The 24,747-nt window shown below is 38.1% G+C and overlaps 3 protein-coding genes across 3 annotated transcripts; all 3 read right to left on the minus strand.

The window, feature by feature from the left end:
- Positions 1–983: 983 nt before the first annotated feature.
- On the minus strand, positions 984–2,822 carry LOC127956711 (putative zinc finger protein 702). Its single transcript, XM_052554880.1, has 3 exons — positions 2,759–2,822; positions 1,796–1,990; positions 984–1,429 (listed from the first exon to the last, which is right to left on the minus strand). The coding sequence occupies exons 2-3, from the start codon at positions 1,962–1,964 to the stop codon at positions 1,020–1,022; spliced, it is 579 nt and encodes a 192-aa protein (XP_052410840.1). The 5' UTR covers positions 1,965–1,990; positions 2,759–2,822; the 3' UTR covers positions 984–1,019.
- Positions 2,823–6,144: 3,322 nt separating this feature from the next.
- On the minus strand, positions 6,145–20,954 carry LOC127956315 (uncharacterized). Its single transcript, XM_052554156.1, has 3 exons — positions 20,728–20,954; positions 6,803–7,231; positions 6,145–6,156 (listed from the first exon to the last, which is right to left on the minus strand). The coding sequence occupies exons 1-3, from the start codon at positions 20,737–20,739 to the stop codon at positions 6,145–6,147; spliced, it is 453 nt and encodes a 150-aa protein (XP_052410116.1). The 5' UTR covers positions 20,740–20,954.
- A 279-nt stretch (positions 20,955–21,233) lies between these two features.
- LOC127956316 (meprin A subunit beta-like) lies at positions 21,234–24,218 on the minus strand. The gene is made up of 8 exons (XM_052554157.1): positions 24,190–24,218; positions 23,835–23,935; positions 23,635–23,752; positions 22,773–22,951; positions 22,370–22,588; positions 22,046–22,228; positions 21,743–21,967; positions 21,234–21,676 (listed from the first exon to the last, which is right to left on the minus strand). Exons 1-8 carry the CDS (start codon positions 24,216–24,218, stop codon positions 21,234–21,236), a joined length of 1,497 nt encoding a protein of 498 aa, XP_052410117.1.
- Between the last annotated feature and the right edge of the window lie 529 nt (positions 24,219–24,747).

A 24,747-nucleotide genomic window follows, 5' to 3' on the forward strand; every position in this document is an offset into this window, starting at 1 on the left:
TGTGGTGGTAAGTGTTTATGTGCAGCTAAGTGTGCATGTGGTGCTAGTTTGTATGTGGTGGTATGTGTGAAAGTGGTGCTAAGTGTGGATGTGGTGTTATTGTGCATGTGGTGTTAAGTGTGCCAAGGTGCTAGTGTGCATGTGGTTCTAAGTGTGCATGTGGTGCTAAGTGTGCCTGTGGTTCTAAGTGTGCATGTGGTTCTAAGTGTGCCTGTGGTGCAAGTGTACATGTGGTGCTAAGTCTGCATGTCGTGCTAAGAGTGTATGTGGTGGTAAGTGTTTATGTTCAGCTAAGTGTGCATGTGGTGCTAGTTTGTATGTGGTGGTATGTGTGCAAGTGGTGCTAAGTGTGGATGTGGTGTTATTGTGCATGTGGTGTTAAGTGTGCCTGTGGTGCTAGTGTGAATGTGGTTCTAAATATGCATGTGGTGTTAAGTGTGTCTGTGGTTCTAAGTGTGCATGTGGTTTTAAGTGTGCATGTATTGCTAGTGAACATGTGGTGCTAAGTGTGCCTGTGGTTCTAAGTGTGCATGTGGTGCTAGTTTGTATGTGGTGGTATATGTGCAAGTGGTGCTAAGTGTGGATGTGGTGTTAAGTGTGCATGTGGTGCTAGTGTGCATGTGGTTCTAAGTGTGCATGTGGTGTTAAGTGTGTCTGTGGTTCTAAGTGTTCCTGTGGTTTTAAGTGTGCATGTATTGCTAGTGAACATGTGGTGCTAAGTGTGCCTGTGGTTCTGAGTGTGCCTGTGGTGCTAAGTGTGCCTGTGGTTCTAAGTTTGCATGTTGTGCTAAGTGTGCCAGTGGTTCTAAGTTTGCATGTGGTGCTAAGTGTGCATGTCGTGCTAAGCCTGTATGCGTTGCTTCTAGTATGTGGTGCTAGTGTGTATGTGGTGCTAGTGTGCAATAACACAGATTATAATATGGATTTTTTTATTTTTTCAGAAAACTTGCACAAAATAAATTCAAGCACTTTCAAAGACAAACTTTCCAGGGCCATGAATGTATTTATTTTTTTCTGATTCACAGACTTTCAATGATTTCAAGGACCAGTGGGAGCCCTATTCCACAACCTGTTTGCAAATGACGTGTCATGTCTTTAGAACACTTGAATCTCCTGTCACACTGAAGACACTGAAAGGGCTTATCTCTGGTGTGAATCCTCATGTGAGAATGAAGGATTACTTTCTGACTGAATCTCTTCCCACACTGTTGGCAGGTGACCGGCTTCTCTACAGTGTGAACTCTCATGTGTCTCATAAGTTTATGTTTCTGATTAAAACACTTTCCACACCGATGGCAAGTGAAACGGTTAGATCTTTTCCGTGAGGAAGTCTTTTTAGGCTGTATGAATTTTCCTCCAATCATGAAATCATGGTTTTCATACTGATCTTCATTCAGTTCTTGACTCTCCACTTTCAGCACCATCAGGTCTAAAGCAAAAAAAAATATATAAAAAATACAAGTTAACACCGATTTACAGGCACAAAACAAAAAAAGCATCAAAACTAGCATAATGCATAAAAACTGGGTTACTACAGCCGAATCCTGCCATTCGTGAAATAACATCGATCAGCAATTTCAGTCAGGATTTAAGCCTGAATCACTTATTACAGTTATACAGCTGCTTTGGCACTGTATAATGACTTTCTTCTACTGTTACACAAATGAGTATAGGACACCACACTAGGCCACACGTCTTTTCTTAATTATAACACTCCTATGACATTCTTCAAAAATATAATTCATTTCTGAAGAGCTGGAAATTTTTAAGGATCAGCTTTGAGAATGAAACCGACCTGTTTGTTCCTCAGTATCTTCTTGTTTGACTCTGAAAGCTTCTTCAATCGTCACCTCTACAGTCTCCTCTTTAATAAAGTCAGACTTTGTTTGCATCTCAGTATCTTCCTGTTTGACTCTGAAATCTTCAATTGTCATGTCTTCGCTCTCCTCTTTAATCAACGCCATCTGTACAACAGGGTCACCTGGAAAGCCTGATTAGACCAGAAAAACTAACAGTCAAAACTCGCATTACAGTTTACTAACAGAAGACACCGCTTGTATTTATTTATTATATTTGGTATTGATGAGATCACATTTAATAGATAATAGTTTTGTCATTTTTTCTTATGTGCAATAGAGTGCTGCAGCAATGGTAGATTATTAAGAAAACTATTTGAATAGAATATCAATAATTAGTTAAAATAAAAAAGATTAATTGTTAAAGAGAGTCGTATCACTGAGGAATAGAATATTATAGGTTTTGATGAATCTAGTATTAGTCTATTATTGTGGATGCTGCTTTATGAACATAACATGCAGAAGGAATGAACTAAAGAGCTCTGGAAGTTAAATCTGGTCTCACCAATAACATTAAAGTCACTCATGTAATTTATCCAGAAAGATGAAGGAAAATGTTTTTTTTTTTTTTTGTAACGAATTAATCTAAAAAAAAAAAAAAATGGCCAAACAAATAAAATAAACAGTTTAAACGAATTACACCCTCGATGTAGTTTTTTTCTGTATATTTCCTGGGATGCTGCTATGATTACAACCGTGACTTCACTGTATATATCCTCTTTATGTATATTTCTATGCAAGTGTCCTTGTTCTGTATGAAACACACACACACACACACACACATAGAGAGAGAGAAGGATTGAGTTGCGCCTAATGATTATGAACTGATTCGGGAGCTCAGTGAGACGCCCGTGCGCGGCTTATATTGAGTTAAACACTTTAAAGTGTTAAAAGCCACGAACCTTTCTTCCTCCGATCACAGCCGCACGCTTGTACGTCACTCTTCTTCTTCTATTGTTTATTGGCGGTTGGTAATGTAGCCTATTACTGCACTAGCGCCGACATCTGAACGGGAGAGTGGCGCATCGATGCAGATATCATACATAAACATATACACAGTTAGCAGGGTTCGCACTCTTTCATGAACACCAGATTCAAGGAGTTTTTAAAGTACAATTTTATTAAATCAGGCACCTTTGAAATTCACACCCCAGCACATAACATCATGCTTACTGTACTTACCATTTCACTTACACTTAATATTTACATAAATAAATGTCAGAGTAATAATGATGTTTTGAATGTGTAGGTTTTTATAAATTTGAACAGTTTCGTGTTTAAAGGACTTGAAATGCATCAAATTCAATACTGGTAATATTCAAATGCAGTTTCTGAAATATTGATAAACAAAATGCATTACAATGGTTTTTAAAGGGTTTTTCAGAGTGCCTCAATTTTTTATTGTCTCACTTAATATAGACGTGCAGGGGCATAGCCATCTTTTCAGAGGGGGAAAGAAATTACACACACACAGACAAACACACACACATATATATATATATATGGTTATATCACATATAATGATATATATACAAACAGTGGGTACGGAAAGTATTCAGACCCCCTTAAATTTTTCACTCTTTGTTATATTGCAGTCATTTGCTAAAATAATTTCAAGTTCTTTTTTTTCTCATTAATGTACAAACAGCACCCAATATTGACAGAAAACACAGACTTGTTGACGTTTTTGCAGATTTGTTAAAAAAGAAAAACTGAAATATCACATGGTCGTAAGTATTCAGACCCTCTGCTGTGACACTCATATATTTAACTCAGGTGCTGTCCATTTCTTCTGATCATCCTTGAGATGGTTCTACACCTTCATTTGAGTCCAGCTGTGTTTGATTATAATGATTGGACTTGATCAGGAAAGCCACACACCTGCTGTAGAAAGTCAACCCTCACTGCAGCCCTCCACCAGTCGGGGCTTTATGGCAGAGTGACCCGACGGAAGCCTCTCCTCAGTGCAAGACACATGAAAGACCTCATATTTGAATAGCCCTGCCCTATACCATTCAAAAGCTTAGACTCTATTTTTTTGTCTATTTTTTGGAAAATAAATGATAGAAATTAATACTTTTATTTAGGAAGGATTCTTTAAATTGAACAAAAGTGATGATAAAGACATCACTTTACCAAATATTTCTATTTCAGATAAATGCTATTCTTCTGAACTGTCTATTCATCAAAGAAACCTGAAAAAAATTATACCCCGCGGTTTTCAACATTATCATAAGTGTTTTTTTTTATAATAATAATGCTAAAAATCAGCTTTAAAAGGTCAATAAATTACATTTTGAAATATATTCAAATAGAAAACAATTATTTTAAATAGGCTAGTAAATTTTAACAAAATTGTAGTGTTTTACTGTACTTTGGATCAAATAAATGCAGGCTTGGTTAACAGAAGAGACTTCTTTAAAAAAAAAATTAACAAGTTTACTGTTCAAAAACATATTTTCTCTAATTTCTAGCTTTTAATTGGCAAATATTTAACTGCTGGACAACAACAAATAATAATTATTTGTTTATATACTACAAACACTTTTTTTCATCACATAATAATAAGGCAGAATAGATTCTATACTGTAATAAATGCAATTAGCACTGCATTGTTCATATACTTTATTTATCACCTGCTGGAGACGAAAAAACATATATTGTCGTAATTGTATATTAATGTCTTCGTGTTTCCAAAAGTTTGTTTTTCTGTGGAAACAACTGTTTTCATACAGCAACAGCTGGATGCTTTTGCCCATTTTAGGAGTTTCCTGGTGTGATTTTCTGCCCGAGAGCGCCCTCCGGCGTCAAGTATGAATGAAACACACACTGCAAGACAGTTTAAGCTCCGTGATGTTCATCTCGCCTTCTGGGTCCGAATAAAACATCAGGCCATGCGCAGACCATCCTGTCTCTTTGAGTTTAAATCTGTATTTATTCACACAGCTCTTGAAAACCTATTTTCGAACACACTTGACTGAAAATCAAAATCAAGTGCAGGGGACAATTTTCTGTGATGTTAAAATTTTGTGTGTGTGTGTTTGGGGGGGGGGGGGGGGGGGTACGTCCCACTCGTAATCTACGCCCCTGGAGACACATTGATAGCTGCTCACTGATGTGCGAAAATTATATGTCATATACAGGAGTAGGTGTAAATAGTACTCAAACATTTTACTCAAGTGAAAATTGTACTCAATTAAAAGTACAAGTTTAAATTGTATTCAAGTATTAAAAAAGTAGAAGTATTTTTTTTTCTGACAGACAATACAGAACGAAAAAATGCAATGGCACAGGTCAAACATGTATATTTAGTTCAACAACAATAATTAAATTAAAATGAAACCCAGCGGAACACCAAAAAATAAATAAAAATACAGGGAAAGGGATTAAAAGGAAACTCCATCCTTTCCACCCTCATGCATCTGGAAACTGTAGCAATTTGTGATTGATTTTGAGCCAATTTGAGTCATACATCTCTCTTTTTTGAGGTGAGCGGAACTTCAAAATGTTTTAGACCGAACCGTTTTAGAGTTCAGTTTTTATTAACACCAAACATTAAAGCAAAAAAAGTGCTTGTATGTGGCATATAGGGAAGCTTCCCTGTAATATTCCCCTGGATCACAGATGGCATCAAAACACACTTGAGCTTTTTAATAAATTGTGTGTGTGCACTACTGACATTTCATCTGAGCAACAGGAATCCCATCAGAACAGAATTAGTTGATCTAATTGATGTTGATATAACTAGATAAAAACTGTTTATCTTACGTTAATATTAAAAGTGTGTATGGATATTTGTTCATTGGAGAATTTGGAAAAACAATTGTCTTCTGAATTAAGATGATTTTTTTCCCCATTTGCAGATATTCAGCGAAAACTGATTTCAAATTGATTATTTTCTTTAGAAAACAAGACCCAATATCTTGGCCAATTTACTACTCTAGCAAAATCATCTTTGTTTAAGATTTTTTTTATGTATCTGGATAAGAAACCAGTCAACAGAGGCAAGAAAAACATGTTTTACAGTTCAGATGGAGAGGCATCCGTACTCCACAACTATTTCGGCACTTCCTGAATATTAAACTGCTTAAACTGCAAGCCCTGAAAACACAATGTATTAAAACGCCAGCAGTGTTAATGCAAAACATTTAATTTAATTTTAAAGTCATGTTTCACACATCGGAAAATTATATTCATAGTTATAAAACTGATAACTTTCGTGATTTCCTCTATCAATAGTGTTCTGGTAGTGATTTAATACATTGAAAAGACACAAATATTGTAAAGATTAACCTTCATCCTTTACAGAGAATGTGCGAATCATTCATTATGATTACAATAAGAGCTTAACATTACAATATATTGATAACTATTATGATTAAAGCTAAGATTAACATTGATTAGACATAAATGAATACAGATAGGCCCATAACCCTTGTAAGAATACACACTTAACTATGATATACCTGACGACTGAAGAGATGTAGTTTTTACTGAACAGTCAGACATTGAGCAGTGATAATAGTGATTTGTCATGATTAACCGACTAGCAGAAGAAAGCAAAGCACCAAGATGATCAGAGAGGAAGCAGTCGAGGCACTGGAACTGAAAGATCAGAGGTACAAAGGGGAACATACACATTATTAATGCAACAGAAAAACACTCATTTAACTCTATATATTTACAAAATGTTTATTATATGGTGACACTGCAGGTTTGTGCAGATGTATTTGAAGGTTATATCTTGCTTTTGGCGCTCAACATATGGTTTTAACCAATCCGTTTTCTTTATTTGATGCAGTAACACTTTATGAGGAAGACATATTCAGTATTTATGACTTTTGCCTCAATAAAATTCCATTTTACTGATTATTAATACTTAGTTAGCTGGGATGTGACTTAATTACTTAAAAGTAATGTAAAGTGAAGTACTGCTGTAGTCTTACCCCTCTTCGGGCTCTGCTGTAGCTGTTGTAGTTGGTGTAGTTGCCGTAGTTGTAGTTTTTGTAGTTGCTGAAGTTGGTGTAGTTGGTGTAGTTTTTGTAGTTGCTGAAGTTGGTGTAGTTGGTGTAGTTTTTGTAGTTGCTGAAGTTGGTGTAGTTGTTGTAGTTGCTGTAGTTGCTGAAGTTGGTGTAGTTGTTGTAGTTGGTGTAGTTGGTGTAGTTGCTGTAGTTGTTGTAGTTGGTGTAGTTGCTGAAGTTGGTGTAGTTGTTGTAGTTGCTGTAGTTGCTGAAGTTGGTGTAGTTGGTGTAGTTGCTGAAGTTGGTGTAGTTGTTGTAGTTGCTGTAGTTGTTGTAGTTGGTGTAGTTGTTGTAGTTGCTGAAGTTGGTGTAGTTGTTGTAGTTGCTGAGATCGGCCGAGGTGTGGGAACAGCTCTAAACAACAAGCAAAAATACTGTTAGCTTTTATCGTCAAACTGAGCAGCCATTCATCTGTAATCAACGTAGACTAATGAAATGTGCATTCAGTTCTCCAGTGCATTCTGGCAAACATCGCACGCGGAGCTGACGCGTGAAGCATGTCTAAGTGATCGAACAGAGAAACACGTCTGACTGTCTGCTTCAACTTTAATTCCTGTGTCATTGTGCATGACATTTAACCGAAACTCTTCTGATATCTGGGTTATTTTACCGGGATCATGTGGACACCGAACAAGGATGAGAAAATCAGAGTGGGTTCCCTACACAAACATTTTTGAAGTGATGACAAGAGGCAGGAGGGAGGCACCCCTTGTGTATCTTCCAGTTATGCCACCTAAAAAGAGATGGATGAAATTAAAAAGTCGTTGGGTTCCTTAACAGAGGAGCTAAATGCAATGAAAGAGTTGCATAAACAACCAAGAGACCTTGATGACTGGGGATATCGGAGAAATGAGGAAGTCACTTGACTTCCTACCAGGTGAAAGCCATTAAAGAGCAACAAAAACAACTCCTAGATCTGATGGAGGAAGTCAAGGAGCTGCGAAGGCAAAACACAAAGAAGGAAGAAAGAATCTCTGACCTGGAAAGGAGAGTGGATGAACTGGGGTTATATTCCAGAGTGAACAATGTTATCGTGACTGGCCTGAAAGTTAAGCCCCGGTCTTATGCCAAAGCGGTGGCTAACACCGGTACAGAGCCCGACGAACAGGACACGATCTCCGTGGAACACCAGGTGGTGACCCTCCTACAGTCCAGAGGAATAACGCTGGATGTGGATGACATCGAGGCCTGCCACCCACTAACTAAAGGGAACTAATGTCTTCATGAACGATCACTTAACACGGAGGAACGGGGAAATGGCATGCAAAGCCAGGATCTTGAGAAAGCAAGCAAAGTCCAGAGCACTTGGGTGAGGAACTGTAAAATCTTCATCAAGCTAAATGGGCCACCGGAGGAAGTAAAGGTGTTGGTTTTCAGAAGCATGGAGGAGCAAGCCAAATATGACTGAAACGGTAGTGACATCTCAGAGGTCTCAACAAAACATTCTACTGGTGTACAATAACACCCAATCAGATCAATTCACAAGAGGTCACTGAACTTAGGGATTATGACCCAGAGAATAACATAGATCCTGACACTGTGTTTTTGTCAAATACTAACATTGACTGCCGCTACTTGTTACGATCGAAGACCCAGGGAAACACAGGAGACAAGAGATCCAATCGCAGTGTGGGTTTTAATGGGTAATCCAAATCAGAAATCAACAAGCAGGGGTCAAAACCATAAATCTGTCCAACAAATAAACAAACAGGGAAGAACAGGAATGGGAACAGGAACTCGGAAGACGAAGAACTCGGAAGATGAGGAAACGGGTGAAGGAAAGAAAGGTTTCCATGAAGACAAACAGAAACAGACCGGTTAATATAGGCAGGGTAATGACTATCAAGTGAAGACACCTGAGTGCAATTAACAGGAGTGCAATTACTGTGATGAAGGGACAAGGCCTTGTGGGAATTGTAGTGCCTATGTTGAGGTGCCTGTGGGGAAGTGAGACCACTAGTGGAGACTCAAGGAAACAGAGACCAGACAGCGTGACAACTGTACAATGATAATTACGAAAAAAAAACTATGAATCTCTAAAAAAAAAAAACACACACATAAAGGGTGCTAACCGAGAATTCTATTGATGCCCTAAATTGTGAGCTAGCTAACCATGATTGGACCAATGTGCTTGGGGAGTATGATGTGAACAGGTCCTACAATACTTACCTGGAAATATTTTGTACACTATATAATAAACACTGCCCTGTGCGTCAATATAGGAGAGAGAAACTAATATTAAAGTGTCCATAGTTGACACAAGGACTATTTAATGCATGTAAAAAGAAAAATAATTTATTACAATTTATGACTCAAAAAACAAAAGAATCTTAAGAACGGAATAAAGTATAAAAGAACAAACTGATAACCATTGTATGAGATAGTAAGAAATTATACTATGAAAATAAATTAAATGAGAACCAAACTAATATTAAAGTAATTTGGAGTATACTGAATAAATTGCTAAAAGATAATCATACAATTGACTCATATTCTGATTATTTTATAGATAAATGACACTGAAAACTATAATATGAAAACATTGTCAATGAGTTCAATGATTTCTTTATAAATGTTTGTCCTGAATTAGCGGCCAAAATCCCATCAAGCAGTAATAACAAAATGGTGAATTCTGCTATAGAAAGGAACAATCAAACCATCTTCTTCTCTGACGTGAGTGAGACTGAAATCAAAACTGTTGTGAATAAATGTAAAAATAAATCATCTATGGATTATTTGGACATAAATATGTTAATTAACAAAGGGCAATATGGATTTATACCCAAAAGATTGACCACTATTGCTATTATTGATGATGTGGAAGAAATCATCAGTGCTGTGGACAGCAAAAACATGCTGTTGGAATCTTTATAGACCTAAGGAAAGCATTCAATACCATAATCACTCTATCCTTGTAAAAAAATATTAGAAAAAATATGGTATTCGGTGAGTTGCAGGGAAATGGAAGCTTTAGCATAAGTTCTGCCAGGAAGACTCAATTGTTAGCGTCACCTATTACCTTTTCAATCGTCCAATCACGTTCTAATAATAGAAGTATAAAAGAACCTGTGCTTACACTTGTCTGAGTTTGCAGATGCTGAACACGTCACTCAGTTGCTCGCGTTCAGTTGCCGACCAAAAAAAAAAAAAAAAATGTCTCAAAACTCGCAATACATTTGTGATTACTCCGACTCCGACAATGAAATCGTCCCGCCATCTCCTGTTACCGCTCGCCGAAGTTCGCGTTTACAATGCCGCACTTCACCATGGGCTCAGTGGTCTTCGGAAAATATATACAAAGCTCTCGAAAACGCCGGAATACCAATAAGCCAAGGTCTCTCAAGAGAAGATATACTTTCCCTCGCCTATAACACGCTAGGCTATCCCCCGGTTCCTACCCAAACTACTCCAAAACCTTCAACATCGACAACTCAGACAAAACAATCCGGAAGGAAAAGAACGGCTAAATCATCTTCACCCGTTCCCGCAAAAAGAACATCACAACTTGCCAGAGCTCCGTCTCCACCTCAATGCATCGAATCCACCGATACAAATCTCCATCTCATCTCTGCTGTTCAAAATCTCTCCAAAACAGTCAAAGAACTACAATCAAAAATGACTAACCTCGAACATTCTTTTACCAGTTCCCACTCAAGTACAGATCCGGCAATACACTCCTCAGCTATTCCACAATCTTGTCCTCCTCCTTCTGGAATTAGTAACTATCAGAGCATGCCATCGACTTCAGCTTCCTCGCCACCTTCTCAGCTCACTATCCAGACGCCTTTTCAAAATGTCTCCGCTTCACCGGCTTCCTCAAACTTCAACCTTTCCACAGCAACTCCAGCACAAGCATTCGGTAGGCGTTTTGTTCCACCAGCCGCCGCAACAGTGTCTAACCATTTAAGAAGCAATATCATCCAAGGTAAGGACATCAATCTTGCTACCTTACTGCTTCCTTCGCCTGCTGCCGACAGGAAAATGGTCGACTGTGGTGACGTGGCAGTACTTCTTAAAACTTCCGATCCCCGTTTACAACGAAATCTCTCGTTTGGCGAATTCGTCATTGCATTCAGTATTTATAGAGACATTCTGTGTCAAACATACCCCGAGAGAAGGGAAGAGCTAGATCTTTATCTATCAATGATGGCGGACTTCAGTCAAAGATACGGGGGAACTCTATTTTACGAGTACCACAAGTCCTTCTCAGCAAAATCTGCCTCCTTTATCTCACTTTTTAATTCAAGACTAGACTGGTCAGTTACCGACACCGAACTGCTCGTCCGCCATTTCGGAGGCCAAAAGAGCTTAACATGCGCTATTTGCAGCGCTCACGGTCACAAGGCTTCATTTTGCCCTAAAGCATTTGCTAGTAACGCTCCAGCCGCTGTCCACGGTCCTGAAAATGTAAGCCTCTCTTCAAACTCCAGAGGTCGCTCTACTACGGCAGAATTCAATAACGTAGCTCTATGTTTTCAATTTAATGAGGCCGTTTGTTCTTTTCCTAACTGCAAATTTGCTCATATTTGTAGTGTTTGCAAGGATCCACACCCGAAATCTGTTTGTCCACGCCGGTACAAACCTGCACCCCGAGGGAAAACCCTAATTCGGAAAAAATTTTGAATAAACACCCATCTACTCCTATTAATATTCCCAACCTTTCAAACTACCTCTCTTCTCACCCCGATCCGGTATTTGTTGATTATTTAATAACCGGTTTGTCCCAAGGGTTTCGGGTGGGTATCCTCTCTCCTCTTTCTGCCTCTTTGTTGCAAATAATTTGCAATCCGCAAGACAGGAACCTGAAGTGGTGTCAGTTCTTTTAGATAAAGAGGTTAATAAAGGATATGTTATCGGCCCCTTCACTTTTCCTCCTTTTTCTCCTTTTCGGATTAATGCCATCGGCATCGCAACTCGCAAATATTCCGGTAAAAAATGTCTAATCTTTGATATGTCTTCTCCACATTCCTCCAACATAGCTAGCGTTAACGAAAACATTCCCCTAACACCTTTTTCTCTTCATTACGCTACGGTGGATAACGCCATCCAGTTAATAAAATTAGCTGGTCCTGGCGCTTGGTTAGCCAAAGCTGACATTACCGACGCTTTTAAAATTATTCCAATTCACCCATCTGATTGGCCGTATTTTGGAGTGAAATGGAACTCAAAATTCTACTTCGCTGTGAGGCTGACGTTCGGTTGTAGAAGTAGCCCGCATATTTTCAACAGTCTCTCAGAAGCTCTGTGTTGGATTCTACTGAACATCTGTAAGCTTCCTTTCGTTTTGCATTTACTAGACGATTTTCTGCTAGTCGACTTTCCATCTTCACAATCTTCCATCCTTAGTATTCTTAAACAAATATTTAGCGACGTCGGCGTTCCACTCTCTGCCGAAAAAACATTAGGCCCTTCTACTTCGTTAGAATTCTTAGGCATTTCCCTTGACACAGTCAAAATGCAAGCTTCCTTGCCACAAGAGAAACTCCTAAGGATCAGGTCATTTCTGGAATCTTTTTCCTCTCTACGCTGCGTCACGAAACGAGACATGCTCTCTCTGCTCGGTCACCTCAATTTCGCCATGAGCATCATACCACAAGGCAGAACATTTATCTCTCGGCTGTTAACTATGGCCCATTCCGTCCAAAAAGTAAGCGATCCGATCCAGTTAGATGACGGTTGTCTCTCCGATATAAAATTTTGGACTCAGTTGCTTAATGATTGGAACGGTATTTCTTTCTTTTACAATGACGCCTTTGAATCCTCCGCAGACCTTCATTTATTTACCGATGCTGCCCCATCCATCGGCTTCGGTGGGTTTTTTTCGAGGGCAATGGTTCGCAGAGAAGTGGCCAAACAAATTCCCTAAGAAAGAATCAGGTTCCGTGTCTTCTGCGCTCTACGAGATTTATCCTCTGGTAGTTGCTAGTGTAATCTGGGGTTCAGCGTGGTCAAGGAAACGCATTTTGCTGTTTTGCGACAACGAAGCCACTGTTGCCATTATCAATAAAGGCAGGTCATCGTGCCAAACGATCATGCCTTTTTTGAGGCGTTTAATCTGGCAATCCGTCACTTTCAATTTTATTATTAAAGCTGCTCATATACCAGGGCACTGCAACGTTATTGCTGACGCACTCTCCCGCTTTCGTTTCAGACGTTCATACGACTTTGCCCTTCAGCCAATACAGAACCAACACCCTGCCCTCCCCTATCAGCAACTATGTTAAATTAGACGATTTGCAAAGATCAGCTAGGCATTACATGTCTAAAGGAGTTGCTCCTTCAACTTTTAAAGCTTACACTTCAGCTTGGTCTTCTTTTCTAATGTTTTGCTACTCCTTCCAGATACCTTTATTTCCTATTCTGGTTACCACGGTTTGCTCGTTCCTTGTTTTTAATTTCGAAAATCGCAATTTAAAAATTTCCTCAATTCGCAGATTGCTCGCTGGGATTCAATTTTATGTTAAATATTTTAATCCCGATTTTCCAAGTCTCTTCACCGATTCTTCCGTTAGATTACTGCTCAAAGGCTTCGCTAAATCCTCTACGAATTCCCCCGACAAAAGGTTGCCTTTTTCTTTTCCTCTGTTGCAAAGATTAATCCTTTCCCTACGCAATGGCCTTTTTTCCATATACTCCAATATTCTGCTAGAAGCAGTGTTCTTAACTGCTTTCTATGGATTTATGCGCCCAGGCGAATTCACTTCAGCATCTAAACGTTTTGATCCTGTCCGTGGTCTCTGTCTCTCTGACTTACATTTCTCTCCTAACTTCTTTACACTTTTTCTTAAACACTCTAAAAATGACTCTTCTGGTTCTGGTGTTTCCATAACAATATCCAAAATAAGCAATAATTTCTGTCCCTTCACATCTATGATTAGATTCCTCAAAATTCGCCCTAGATCCTCAGATCACTCACCCCTATTCTCACTCTCTAACGGAGCTCCTCTTTCTAAAACCTGGTTCAGATCTCATCTAGTTTCTGTCCTTAAAAACTGTAGCCTATCCCCTTCCCTGTATACTGGACACTCATTTAGGATAGGAGCAGCTACTACAGCAGCCGAACGCGGCGTTCCTACAGCAGCTATTAAGATTCTGGGAAGATGGTCTTCTTCCGCTTTTGAGTCTTACATAAGACCTGACCTTAAGACCATCCTCGAAGCTCAGCAAGCTCTGCAATAATAATCAGGTAAATTCCTATGCAACTACTGGTGGTGGTGCCATGCTCTATCTATCTGTCAAAGTACAGTTTTCATAATTCATGCCATGTATTAGTTGCGTTGTTCTGCGTCACCTTGTCTATGTGTGGCTCAGGGTGGCCTTGTCTATGTGGCTCAGCGTGGCCTTGTCTATGTGGCTCAGCGTGGCCTTGTCTATGTGGCTCAGCGTGGCCTTGTCTATGTGGCTCAGCGTGGCCTTGTCTATGTGGCTCTGCGTGGCCTTGTCTATGTGTGGCTCAGCGTGGCCTTGTCTATGTGTGGCTCTGCGTGGCCTAGTCTATGTGTGGCTCAGCGCGGCCTCGTCCAAGTGTGGCTCAGCGCGGCCTCGTCCAAGTGTGGCTCAGCGCGGCCTCGTCCAAGTGTGGCTCAGCGTGGCCTTGTCTATGTGTGGCTCAGCGTGGCCTTGTCTATGTGTGGCTCGTCACGTGTAAAAAAAAATATATATATATATATATATATATATATATATATAATTCATAATTGGAACCCTATTATAAACTGTTAAAACAAGTTATTGAAGTTTTCATGTCTATCATCATTGTTCATTGCTAATTATTTTATTTATTTATTTATTCATTTTTCTCTCTTTTAGGTACGTCAAGATAGACAGCCGGCAAGTATATTAATTTTCCATTTCTGGGGGTAGGCTCCATTCCAATAGAATTATTCTTCCACTAGTTTTTGGGGGTCGGCTGCGCCCCTGCCTTCATCTTCAGGCAGGAAATACTGAATCCGTACCCTCGGACAGCTATTTACGAATGGGGCCTACGCCAAATACAAACATACAGCTTGCTGGGTCATAAATAAATGTATGAATTGTTTCAATATCTTCTCCGAGTCTTTCTGGTAGAAATGGAAGCTTTAGCATAAGTTCTGCCAGGAAGACTCAATTGTTAGCGTCACCTATTACCTTTTCAATCGTCCAATCACGTTCTAATAATAGAAGTATAAAAGAACCTGTGCTTACACTTGTCTGAGTTTGCAGATGCTGAACACGTCACTCGCCACCACCCACCCCTCCACCACCAAGATTGGCTCCTCCCTCAACAATAACAAGCATCTTCTCTCCATCTCCCTTACCACCACAGGATGTTCTTCCCCTCCAACCATCCCACCACCACCAGGATGGTCCCTCCTAAAACGTCACGGGGGTCGGCTGCGCCCCTGCCTTCATCTTCAGGCAGGAAATACTGAATCCGTACCCTCGGACAGCTATTTACGAATGGGGCCTACGCCAAATACAAACATACAGCTTGCTGGGTCATAAATAAATGTATGAATTGTTTCAATATCTTCTCCGAGTCTTTCTGGTAGAACTGGATTAAAAGCTATTTAGAGGAGAGACAACAATTTGTTAAAATGAGGGACACTGAATCAAAATGTATAAGTATTGTTTGTGGGTTAAATGTGTATTTACAACACACTCTTCCAAGCGAGGTCCTTTTTATTCCTGTCTCTATAGAAATATGAACTTTTGTCATATAGCTCCGGTTGACTGCTCACTCACAACATCAGTAATTCCTCCATGTTGAATGAGTGATTCCTGAGCAGGCTCCTGATTGGTGTGAAGTGGAGTGAATTGACACCAAAGTTAAAATTTTTGAACTCGGGAGGCAGACGTGAATTCGCGTCAAACGCTTAAATGCACAAAAAGCACCATTCACGCCAGACGCTCAATTCGAGTCTACCGTGCCATGTTAAATGCCTTATTCACGCTGCGAGACCTCCAGACGTGTGTAAACGCATCGTTACATTGACTTAACATTGAAATCATTCGTGCCAGATGCTCTATTTGCATTTGGTGTGAAGGCAGCATAATAGACTTATAAAGGATTTAAATCAGGCATTAGCTAAATTTAAAACATGGCTGGATTTAAACAAATTATCACTCAATCTATACAAAACAAAAATTATCATGTTTGGCAATTATAAGGGAAATCCTGAACTACTGATAAGTATAAATGGATATAAATAGATTTTTATACTGCACAACATGAGAAGTTAAAGAGTTTATGAACTTTATTATGTCACTGTTCAGATGCAATCCTGTGTTTTCTATCAGTTTTAAGTAAAGCTTTTAACTTTATAGAAGAGGAGGTTAAAAAAAAAAAAACTTTATATCAAAGTCAGATAAATAACTGAAAAATGCAAATCTTCCTTCACCTCCTTTTTGATATGATTATCAGTTCACAATAGTCATATACGTTTCCAGTCAAATGTGACTATATTCACACAATACAGCATGTTCTCTCCTACCTTGTTTCTTAAATAAAGTGTCATTTAAATAAAGTGTCGGATTGAGGCTTGTGTCTGGTTTGTGTCTGGAACTTGTCCATAAACGAAGCAATACTTGCAAAACATGCCGCCTAAGAGAATAGATCCACAAGTTGAATTAAACCATGAGTTGGAAGAAATGAAGATATCGCAAAATTTTATGTCTAAAGACATCTTCACCCTGACGCAGCAGCAAGCTAAGATAGTGACGCTGGTGGATGAAGTGAAGAATCTAAAAATACTTCTTTCGGAGAAGGATGAGGTAATAAATGGGTTAGAGAGAAGAATTGATGACCTAGAACAGTATATGCGAGTAGACGAAGTAATCATTAATGGATTGGAAACAAAGCATCGAAGTTATGCCCGAGTAGCTGCAGCTGGCACTGGGCGTGCTATGGACGGGGAAAACGCACCGGTAGAGGAGCTGCAAACACTGGAGCAACAAGTGGAAACTTTTCTTGCAAAAAAGGACATTACCATTGACATGAAGGATATATCGGCTTGTCACCTGCTTCCCAGTAAGCAAAAGCCTGCTAATCCGGCGATAGTAATTCGCTTTGCGAACAGAAAGCGCAAGGTTGACTTACTGCGACAAGCACGCAAGTTAAGGGGAAGTGGCGTTTACATCAACGAACACCTTACCAGAAAGAACGCAGATATTGCGAGGCAAGCGAGGAGTTTGTGGAAACAAAAGAAGATACAGGCGACATGGACCAGAAATGGTCGTGTTTTGGTCCGTACAAATGGGTTGCCAGAAGAATCAAAGGTGATCATGGTAAGGGAAACAAAAGACCTGGAACAGTTCAAGTAACTCTAATTGCAAACTGTATGAGATACATATTCAATACCGTTGATAAGACTACTTTTCAAGATAAGTAGATTACAATTCTCTTTGCAAAAATGGGTGATGAACTTTATGAAGATTTACTTCTTTTGTTGTTGGACATGTGGACTATCGTACGGACTTGTAGAGAATTTAGCTTAGTTTATGTTTGTTTTTGTTACATTAGTCTATTTTTTATAAATGGCAGTATGTAATATTGATGATGACAATATATTACATATGGATGATTACAAGATAGATGATACAAATTATAGTATGACATTGAAAGAGATATTGATCCGGATAAATATTTGTGTAGTCAGCCAAATTGTCACTATTATACGGAAGAACAGTTTAAGAGAGGAGTGAATATGAAACATGCCTTTTCTGTAATACATTTAAATAGTAGGAGTTTGTGGAGTAACTTTTCAAAAATCAAAGACTTTTTGAACCTGTTGCCAAAATTTAGTGTTGTAGCTGTTTCTGAAACATGGCTGGACAAAGACAAATTAGCAGATGTAGAATTAGAGGGATATCAAATGTTTGTAATGAATAGAAAAGATAGGAGAGGAGGTGGAGTCGCTCTTTATGTGGATTCAAGTCTGCAATGTAATATAATGGCTAGTATGTCAACCACTATTGAAAATATATTAGAATGTGTTACTGTTGAGATTCGTATGGAAAAACAAAAGAATATAATTGTTTGCTGTATATATAGAACACCTGGTTCATCATTGGATATTTTTAATGGGTTTATAGGGAACATGTTCAATTCAAATGGAAATAAGACAAATATTGTCTGTGGTGACTTTAATGTTGACCTGCTTAATCCAGGTGGAGATAAGAAGACCACAGAATTTATTAATGCTTTTTATAATAGTACATTATTCCCAGTAATAGCAAAGCCAACAAGAATAACAACAGTATCAGCAACATTAATTGATAATATATTTTCAAATGATATTGGTAAAATTGATGGAGGTATTCTAATGACTGATATTAGTGACTGTCTTTGCGTGTTTCCAAAATGTGTTTAAACCACCATTAGGTCCAACTATATATTCAAGAACAGTGAGACATAGAACATCTGAAGCAATTGAAACACTGCAAATGGAATTAAATAAGTGTAACTGGGATGAGATTTATAGTTATGAAAATCCAAATGAGGCTTATGGTATTTTTTTGGAGAGATTACTAGAAATTTATAATAAATGCTGTCCAATTAAAACGATAACATACAAATGCAATATGCAGAAACCGTGGTTTACTAAAGGAATTATAAAGTCCTGCAAGAAGAAAAAATTATTATACAGGAAATTTATACATTCCAGAACTCAAGATGCTGAAAGCAAATATAAAACGTATAAGAATAAACTAGTGAATATAATTAGAAATAATAAGAAAGATTACTACACAAAATTGCTGACACAACATAGACAAAACATTCAGGGAACATGGAAGGTACTTTAATTTAATTTAATTTAATTTTTTGATTTAATACATAAAAAACACAGCAATATGGATAGTGTTAATTACTTTAATAAAGACAACGATACAATATGTCATACAGAGGAAATAGTTAAAGAGTTTAATGATTATTTTGTAAACATAGGCAATAATTTAGCAAAGAAAATTGTACCCATTCCAAATAATGGAATGGAAATTGGGGTTACATATGAAAGTCCAAATTCATTCTTCTTAAACCCAACCAATAAAGATGAAATATTGAAAATAGTGAAAGACTGCAAGAATAAAAAGTCAATTGATAATGATGGGTTTGATATGTTTATGGTTAAAAATATTATTGAAAATGTTATTTATCCATTTACATATATTTGAAATCAATCCTTTAAAACGGGTAAATTCCCAAACCAAATGAAAGTATCAAAAGTTCTCCCATTGTATAAAGGTGGCGACAAACATTTGTTTTGTAATTATCGACCTATTTCTCTGTTGTCACAATTTTCAAAAATATTAGAGAAATTATTTGTTAAAAGATTAGATAGCTATGTTGAAGTGAACAATATAATGAATGAATATCAGTTTGGTTTCAGAGCTCATAGGTCAACAACAATGGCAGTTGTTAAAATGGTAGAAAATATATCACAATCAGTAGATAAAAAATTACATACAATCGGAGTTTTTTTTGATTTACAGAAAGCTTTTGATACTATCGATCACAGAATATTATTATATAAACTGGAAAAATATGGATTTAGGGGAAATGTATATTCTTGGTTAGAAAATTATTTAACAGATCGTTTTCAATATGTTTATTTAAATGGAGCTGCCTCCTGCTTTCAGAGAATTAATTGTGGCGTTCCGCAAGGCTCCGTTTTGGGCCCCAAGTTATTTTTGTTATATATAAATGATATTTGTAAAGTATCGGATATTTTTAATTTTATTCTCTTCGCGTATGATACAACAATTTATTTTTCTGGCCCAAATCTTATAGAGCTTGTGTTGGTGGTAGAGAAAGAATTATATAAATTAAAGAACTGGTTTGATTTGAACAAATTATCACTAAATTTAGATAAAACGAAATTTATGGTATTTAGTAATAAAGAGATAAATAATCAGATTAGGATCACTATTAATGAAAATGAATTAGAAAGAGTAAATCATATAAAATTTCTTGGAGTAATTATTGATTGTAAAATGACATGGAAACCGCATATTTTAACCGTTCAAAAGAAAGTATCAAAAACAATTGCAATTTTGTATAAGTTGCGATGTATTTTGAACAAAAATGCACTACATTTACTTTATAGTTCACTTGTCACACCATACCTAACGTATGGTATTGAAATATGGGGAAATACATATAAAACTAGAACCAATTTAATTTTCCTATTACAAAAGAAGGTTACCAGATTAATTAATTATGCACCTTACAATTGACCAAGTAATTCACTGTTTCTTCAATCAAAAATTTTGAAGTTTTATGACTTAGTTGATTTGTACACGGCAAAGTTTATTTACCAAGTTAAACATAATAAAATTCCTAAATGCTTGCAAATATTATTTACCCAGCGAGAAAGCGAGAAAATTATAATCTCAGAGGACTATGTATATTTAATCAACCACAAGTACATTCTACATTAAGAGAACACTGTTTATCAAATAAAGGAGTTCAATTATGGAATAGTTCCTGTAATGAGTTAAAACAAGCCACGTCTATTTTTCAGTTTAAAAATATTTACAAGAGAATAACAATGGAAAAATATTCAACAGAATGAAAATTAATTAAAGTGGCTTGCTTTTGGTGGACACTGGTCCACTAATGTGTTAATGTTAATGTTATGAACAGATGTTTTCATTAATGTGTTGCATTTATGATTTTAAAGTTAAGGGCAGGCACAATAAGCTTTAGCTTCTGCCTGCACCAGGTCATTGTGTTTATGTTTTGAATGATTGGATTGAATGATCTGTAAATGACCAAACCGAAATAAATAAAAAAATAAAAAATTTTGAAAGAACTTATTTAAGTTGTGTATTCTGAATAAGAGCGTAGCAGAGGTCAGAAGGAGACTCACCTTGTAGCACATGGTTCCTGCAGGACGCTTGTGTCAGTCGAGACATTGAAGTTCTTCACGGTCACTTTAGGGCAGGGTAGAGAGTCGTTCTGAAGCAGCGCTGAGATATCTGGAGTGATGAACAACATTTAGACATGATCTCAGAAATCTCTATCTAGTAAAGTTCGGTTGGCTCTTGTTCTCCGAGGTTCCTTCACAAATCCTACCTTGCATAGTGAAGAGCAATATGAGGTCTCCACCCTTGATAAACTCTCTTCTGGTGAGATCTTCTTTTGTTAGGAGCGCAACTCCGGCAGGTATAAGACTCAAAAATACAGACTCACCACTGATGTTGACTGAACTATATTGAGGTTTGTCCCAGAAATAGAAGGCACCTGTAAGAACAAAACATGGTTTTTAACAGAACCCTTAAAGATAAGATCATATTCTAGATGATTCTCAGCTGAGTAAAATGTTCCATATAAAACATGAAAAATGATATAAAATAATCAGATTCTATTAAAGATCTAACCATAATAAGTCAAATCAGGGTCAGTGGTGATGCTCTGCTCGAAGGACATGCGCTTCTGGATGTGTGGATTCTGGTCCAGGATCTGGACGGTGATTTGTCTCCATGGACAAGGCCACTGCAGCTGCTCATCATGTGCTCCAGATACCAGAGGAATAAATATTACAAGTTCATTACCGGACAACGATAACGAACCCACAAAGCGATACCCATCACTGGAGTAATACAGTGGACTCCAAATCCACAACCCTCTGTTCAGTTCCTTCTCAAAGTCTCGTATCTGCCATATGAAGGGACAGTCTGTCTCTGAAATATTGATATCATCCAGTGAGAAGCCTCCGCTGGAGCTTCCAGCTCCTTTACGTGCTTCAAACACAACCTGGAAAGATGTATTTGCGTTCAGCGGCACATGATGCAGCTTCCAGTAATTCCCAGGGGTTTCTGCAAGAAACTGAAGGTCAGTGACACTGAATGACAGGACTATATGTTGTGCAGGAAGAGACGGACCTGTGATCTGATCCATGAGTCTGAGAGCTCCTCTGCTGTCTGCTGGATTCTGCTGCTCTCGGATCCAGATGTTGAGCTGGTCAGACTCATGACCGCTGTGATAGTAGTAGAACTGCAGGCACTGGACCTTGCACTGTCTCGTAGGGGTCACTGTCTTGCTCTCCAGTCTGGCTGAATCGCCCTCGTTTCTGCCCTCAGCGCTGAAGTGCATGAAGAAAGACGTCCCTGCAGGCATCAGAACAGCTGTGTGGAACTGAAACTGTTATGGAAGTGAAGCATTTCTGTCTGCCAGTTAAGACTTACTCACTGACTGACTGTCATGGATCTCACCGTTCTGTTCTTTGCCCAAGTATGTGTGGTCGGTCACACTGATGCCACTCACTGACTTCACTCTCTGCCAGCCGTCACCAGCAGAAGAACAGACGCTCATCTGACACAGAGATTCATCATCAAAACTACAGTGATCGAGGAAAGACACGGAGGAATCTGTGATGACAACAAACAAACAAACACTGCTGAATTTCCATTTCCATTCCTCAAATACTGCGACCACAAGTTCATTAGGGTCTTACTTGAATCCACAAAATAAGAAAACAACACATTAAATGAAGGCTGTGAAATACGCACTGCACTTGTAGAGTTGGTTGAGCTCGATCGTATCATACTCGCTCATTTCCATTAGCTGTCCGATCTCGTCTTTGAGCTCAGGACTCTTGGTTATGATCGTGGGTCCGTTACCATTGCTGAAGGCATTTTTATCAAAATGCATCACAGAGTAATAATCATATGGGGTTTCCTGTGTAGAGGACACCTTCTCACTGTGTTTATTCAATTTACTCTCATATCCTAAACATAAATGAGAGTGCAGTTATTAAAGTGATTGTTCAAAAGTCAAGGCTTATTTCCTATAAGTGCTCTTTAGTAATACTGACACTAAGCATGGAAAGCAAATCAATCTAATTACTATTTTACAATACAATACTTCCTTTTAAAACAATAATAGAAATGTATTATAAAATGCTGCTGCAACCTTTCCTGATGTTTTCATATTTGATTGTGACGTAATCATCTCTGTCATATCGCGTCTGCTCATGGTTGAGTCCCAGAGCATGGAGAAACTGGTGCTCAACAATGCCTTTTCTTCCACAGTCTTTTCCGATGGAAAGAGTCTGTCCTCCAGGAGACGAGCGTCCGATATACGACCAACAGCTGTGGAATAACTCACAGTCACTCAACACATAGCATTCACAATAAACACTTAACTCAGAAGTATTAGATAATAAAATAAATCACTAGCGAAGGCTGACTATTATAAGCGTGCAGTGGGATATACTCGTCACCTGAAGTAAAAATAATCTTCTGGTCTTCAATGATGCGAGGACAAACTCTGAGCGTGCACACGATATCTGAGAGAGCAGAGCCAATTCATGACAGAACTACGTTTAATTAAAAGCACACGTCCAGTTTTGTGTGAAAGCGAAGGAAATCTGCTTGTGAGTGGAGAGATTTGTGTTCACACATTACATGGATGCGCTCATGAAATTTGTCATTAATATAACAAAACGCTATTGAAATCGGCTCAAATTAAATATAAAGAACTGAAGAGAGTGACACTAGGCAGCTGCCTATATTGCCCACGCCAAGATCCACTGCTAGATAAAAACAAGCCAATCACAAGACACCTGGAGCACCTGGAGCACCTGGGCCGGCCAACCAGATTTGAGTGGGGCCTTGAATGTTATAACAACAAGTGTTATAGAAACTAATAGAAGTCTGAACCTTTGACGTAACTGAAATATTTCACTCTTTCACTGTAGCACATGCCAGAATATCAGCATAATCTATAATACATTACTAATATTTGTTGGTTACTAACTAGAAGCGCACCGTACCCTTCATGCTTCTCCACAGAGATGTAAAACTCTTCTGCTGCTCTGGGCTTAAAGTCAACACAAGATTTCAGTCTGAACTGCTCGAAGGCTCTCAGAATGACTCCTCTGTCGTTCACACCTGTAACAACAAACAAAACTGAGTGCACAACGATAGAAAAGTTACATTCAATATTTAAAAGATGAGAAATCTGAAATCTTACTGAGATTTCCACTCAGCTCATAGGGGACGGGAAGACCCCACAGGGACTGATTAGCAACAGTGCTCCCATCCCTAGGCTTTAAAGAGATCAACTTAAGTGTCCTGATCACACACACACACACAAATACACACACATACACACACACACACACACACACACCTCCATGATGTCTCCTTCTGTGAGATTTAAATCTAAGGCTAAAAGAGAGTTCAGTTCACAGTAAATATGCATGAATACAAGTATTTCAGTAAATACATTTTTGAATAAAAACAATAATTTCGAAACAAATTTAAATACAAGTTACCATAACTGCTAATATAAATGTTGGGTTCTTGAGATAATACAATAGTTTTACCTGTGTTTATACTCGGAATGCTCTTCCATTTTTCATTAATGGCTTTGAGAAAATGATATTGAATTCAACAAAAAAAAAATACAAAGAGAGTGAGTGAGTATTGTGTGCAATGCTAGAGAAAATGTACCTCTATGAAAGTGAAATGATAAATGATAAATCACATCAATAATGAATAGATAAAACAGGGTAGAAAACATCCTGAGCACTGGAAACATTAATATAACTTTACAACTGATCAATGTGACTGTGCTGAACTTACAAACGTCCTCAAATGTGACCTGAGAACATAAGATATAAAAACAGTACTCAGATAAAAAGAATAGATTTAGTCTAAAAACATCCACAGCTGTATATTTCTTCATTAATGACTGTCTAACTTACCGCAGGTAAAGCAAGATGAAGAGCCAAAGCCATCATCAGAAGAAAAGCACATGAATGCATTGTCACTGGAAATCAGAATGAGCACATGTGATTGACAAAGTTTCATCTGATCACTCATAAACCTGCAATCAATGTTTAAATTAAATGTAACTATAAATACTAGAAGACCAGTAACTC

This window comes from Carassius gibelio, chromosome B4 (genome assembly GCF_023724105.1).
Source record: "Carassius gibelio isolate Cgi1373 ecotype wild population from Czech Republic chromosome B4, carGib1.2-hapl.c, whole genome shotgun sequence".
NCBI lineage: Eukaryota > Metazoa > Chordata > Actinopteri > Cypriniformes > Cyprinidae > Carassius > Carassius gibelio.

What these genes read in the sequence shown, in the direction of transcription:
- LOC127956316 (XM_052554157.1), bottom strand. Translation starts at nt 24,218, where the DNA reads ATGGAAGAGCATTCCGAGTATAAACACAG. An exon ending in CCATGACAGTCAGTCAGTGA is followed by an intron (nt 21,968 to 22,045) that starts GTAAGTCTTAAC and finishes TGATGCCTGCAG; the next exon opens with GGACGTCTTTCTTCATGCAC. An exon ending in ACTCATGGATCAGATCACAG is followed by an intron (nt 21,677 to 21,742) that starts GTCCGTCTCTTC and finishes AGTTTCTTGCAG; the next exon opens with AAACCCCTGGGAATTACTGG.
- LOC127956711 (XM_052554880.1), bottom strand. Translation starts at nt 1,964, where the DNA reads ATGGCGTTGATTAAAGAGGAGAGCGAAGACATGACAATTGAAGATTTC. An exon ending in AGATACTGAGGAACAAACAG is followed by an intron (nt 1,430 to 1,795) that starts GTCGGTTTCATT and finishes TTTTTGCTTTAG; the next exon opens with ACCTGATGGTGCTGAAAGTG.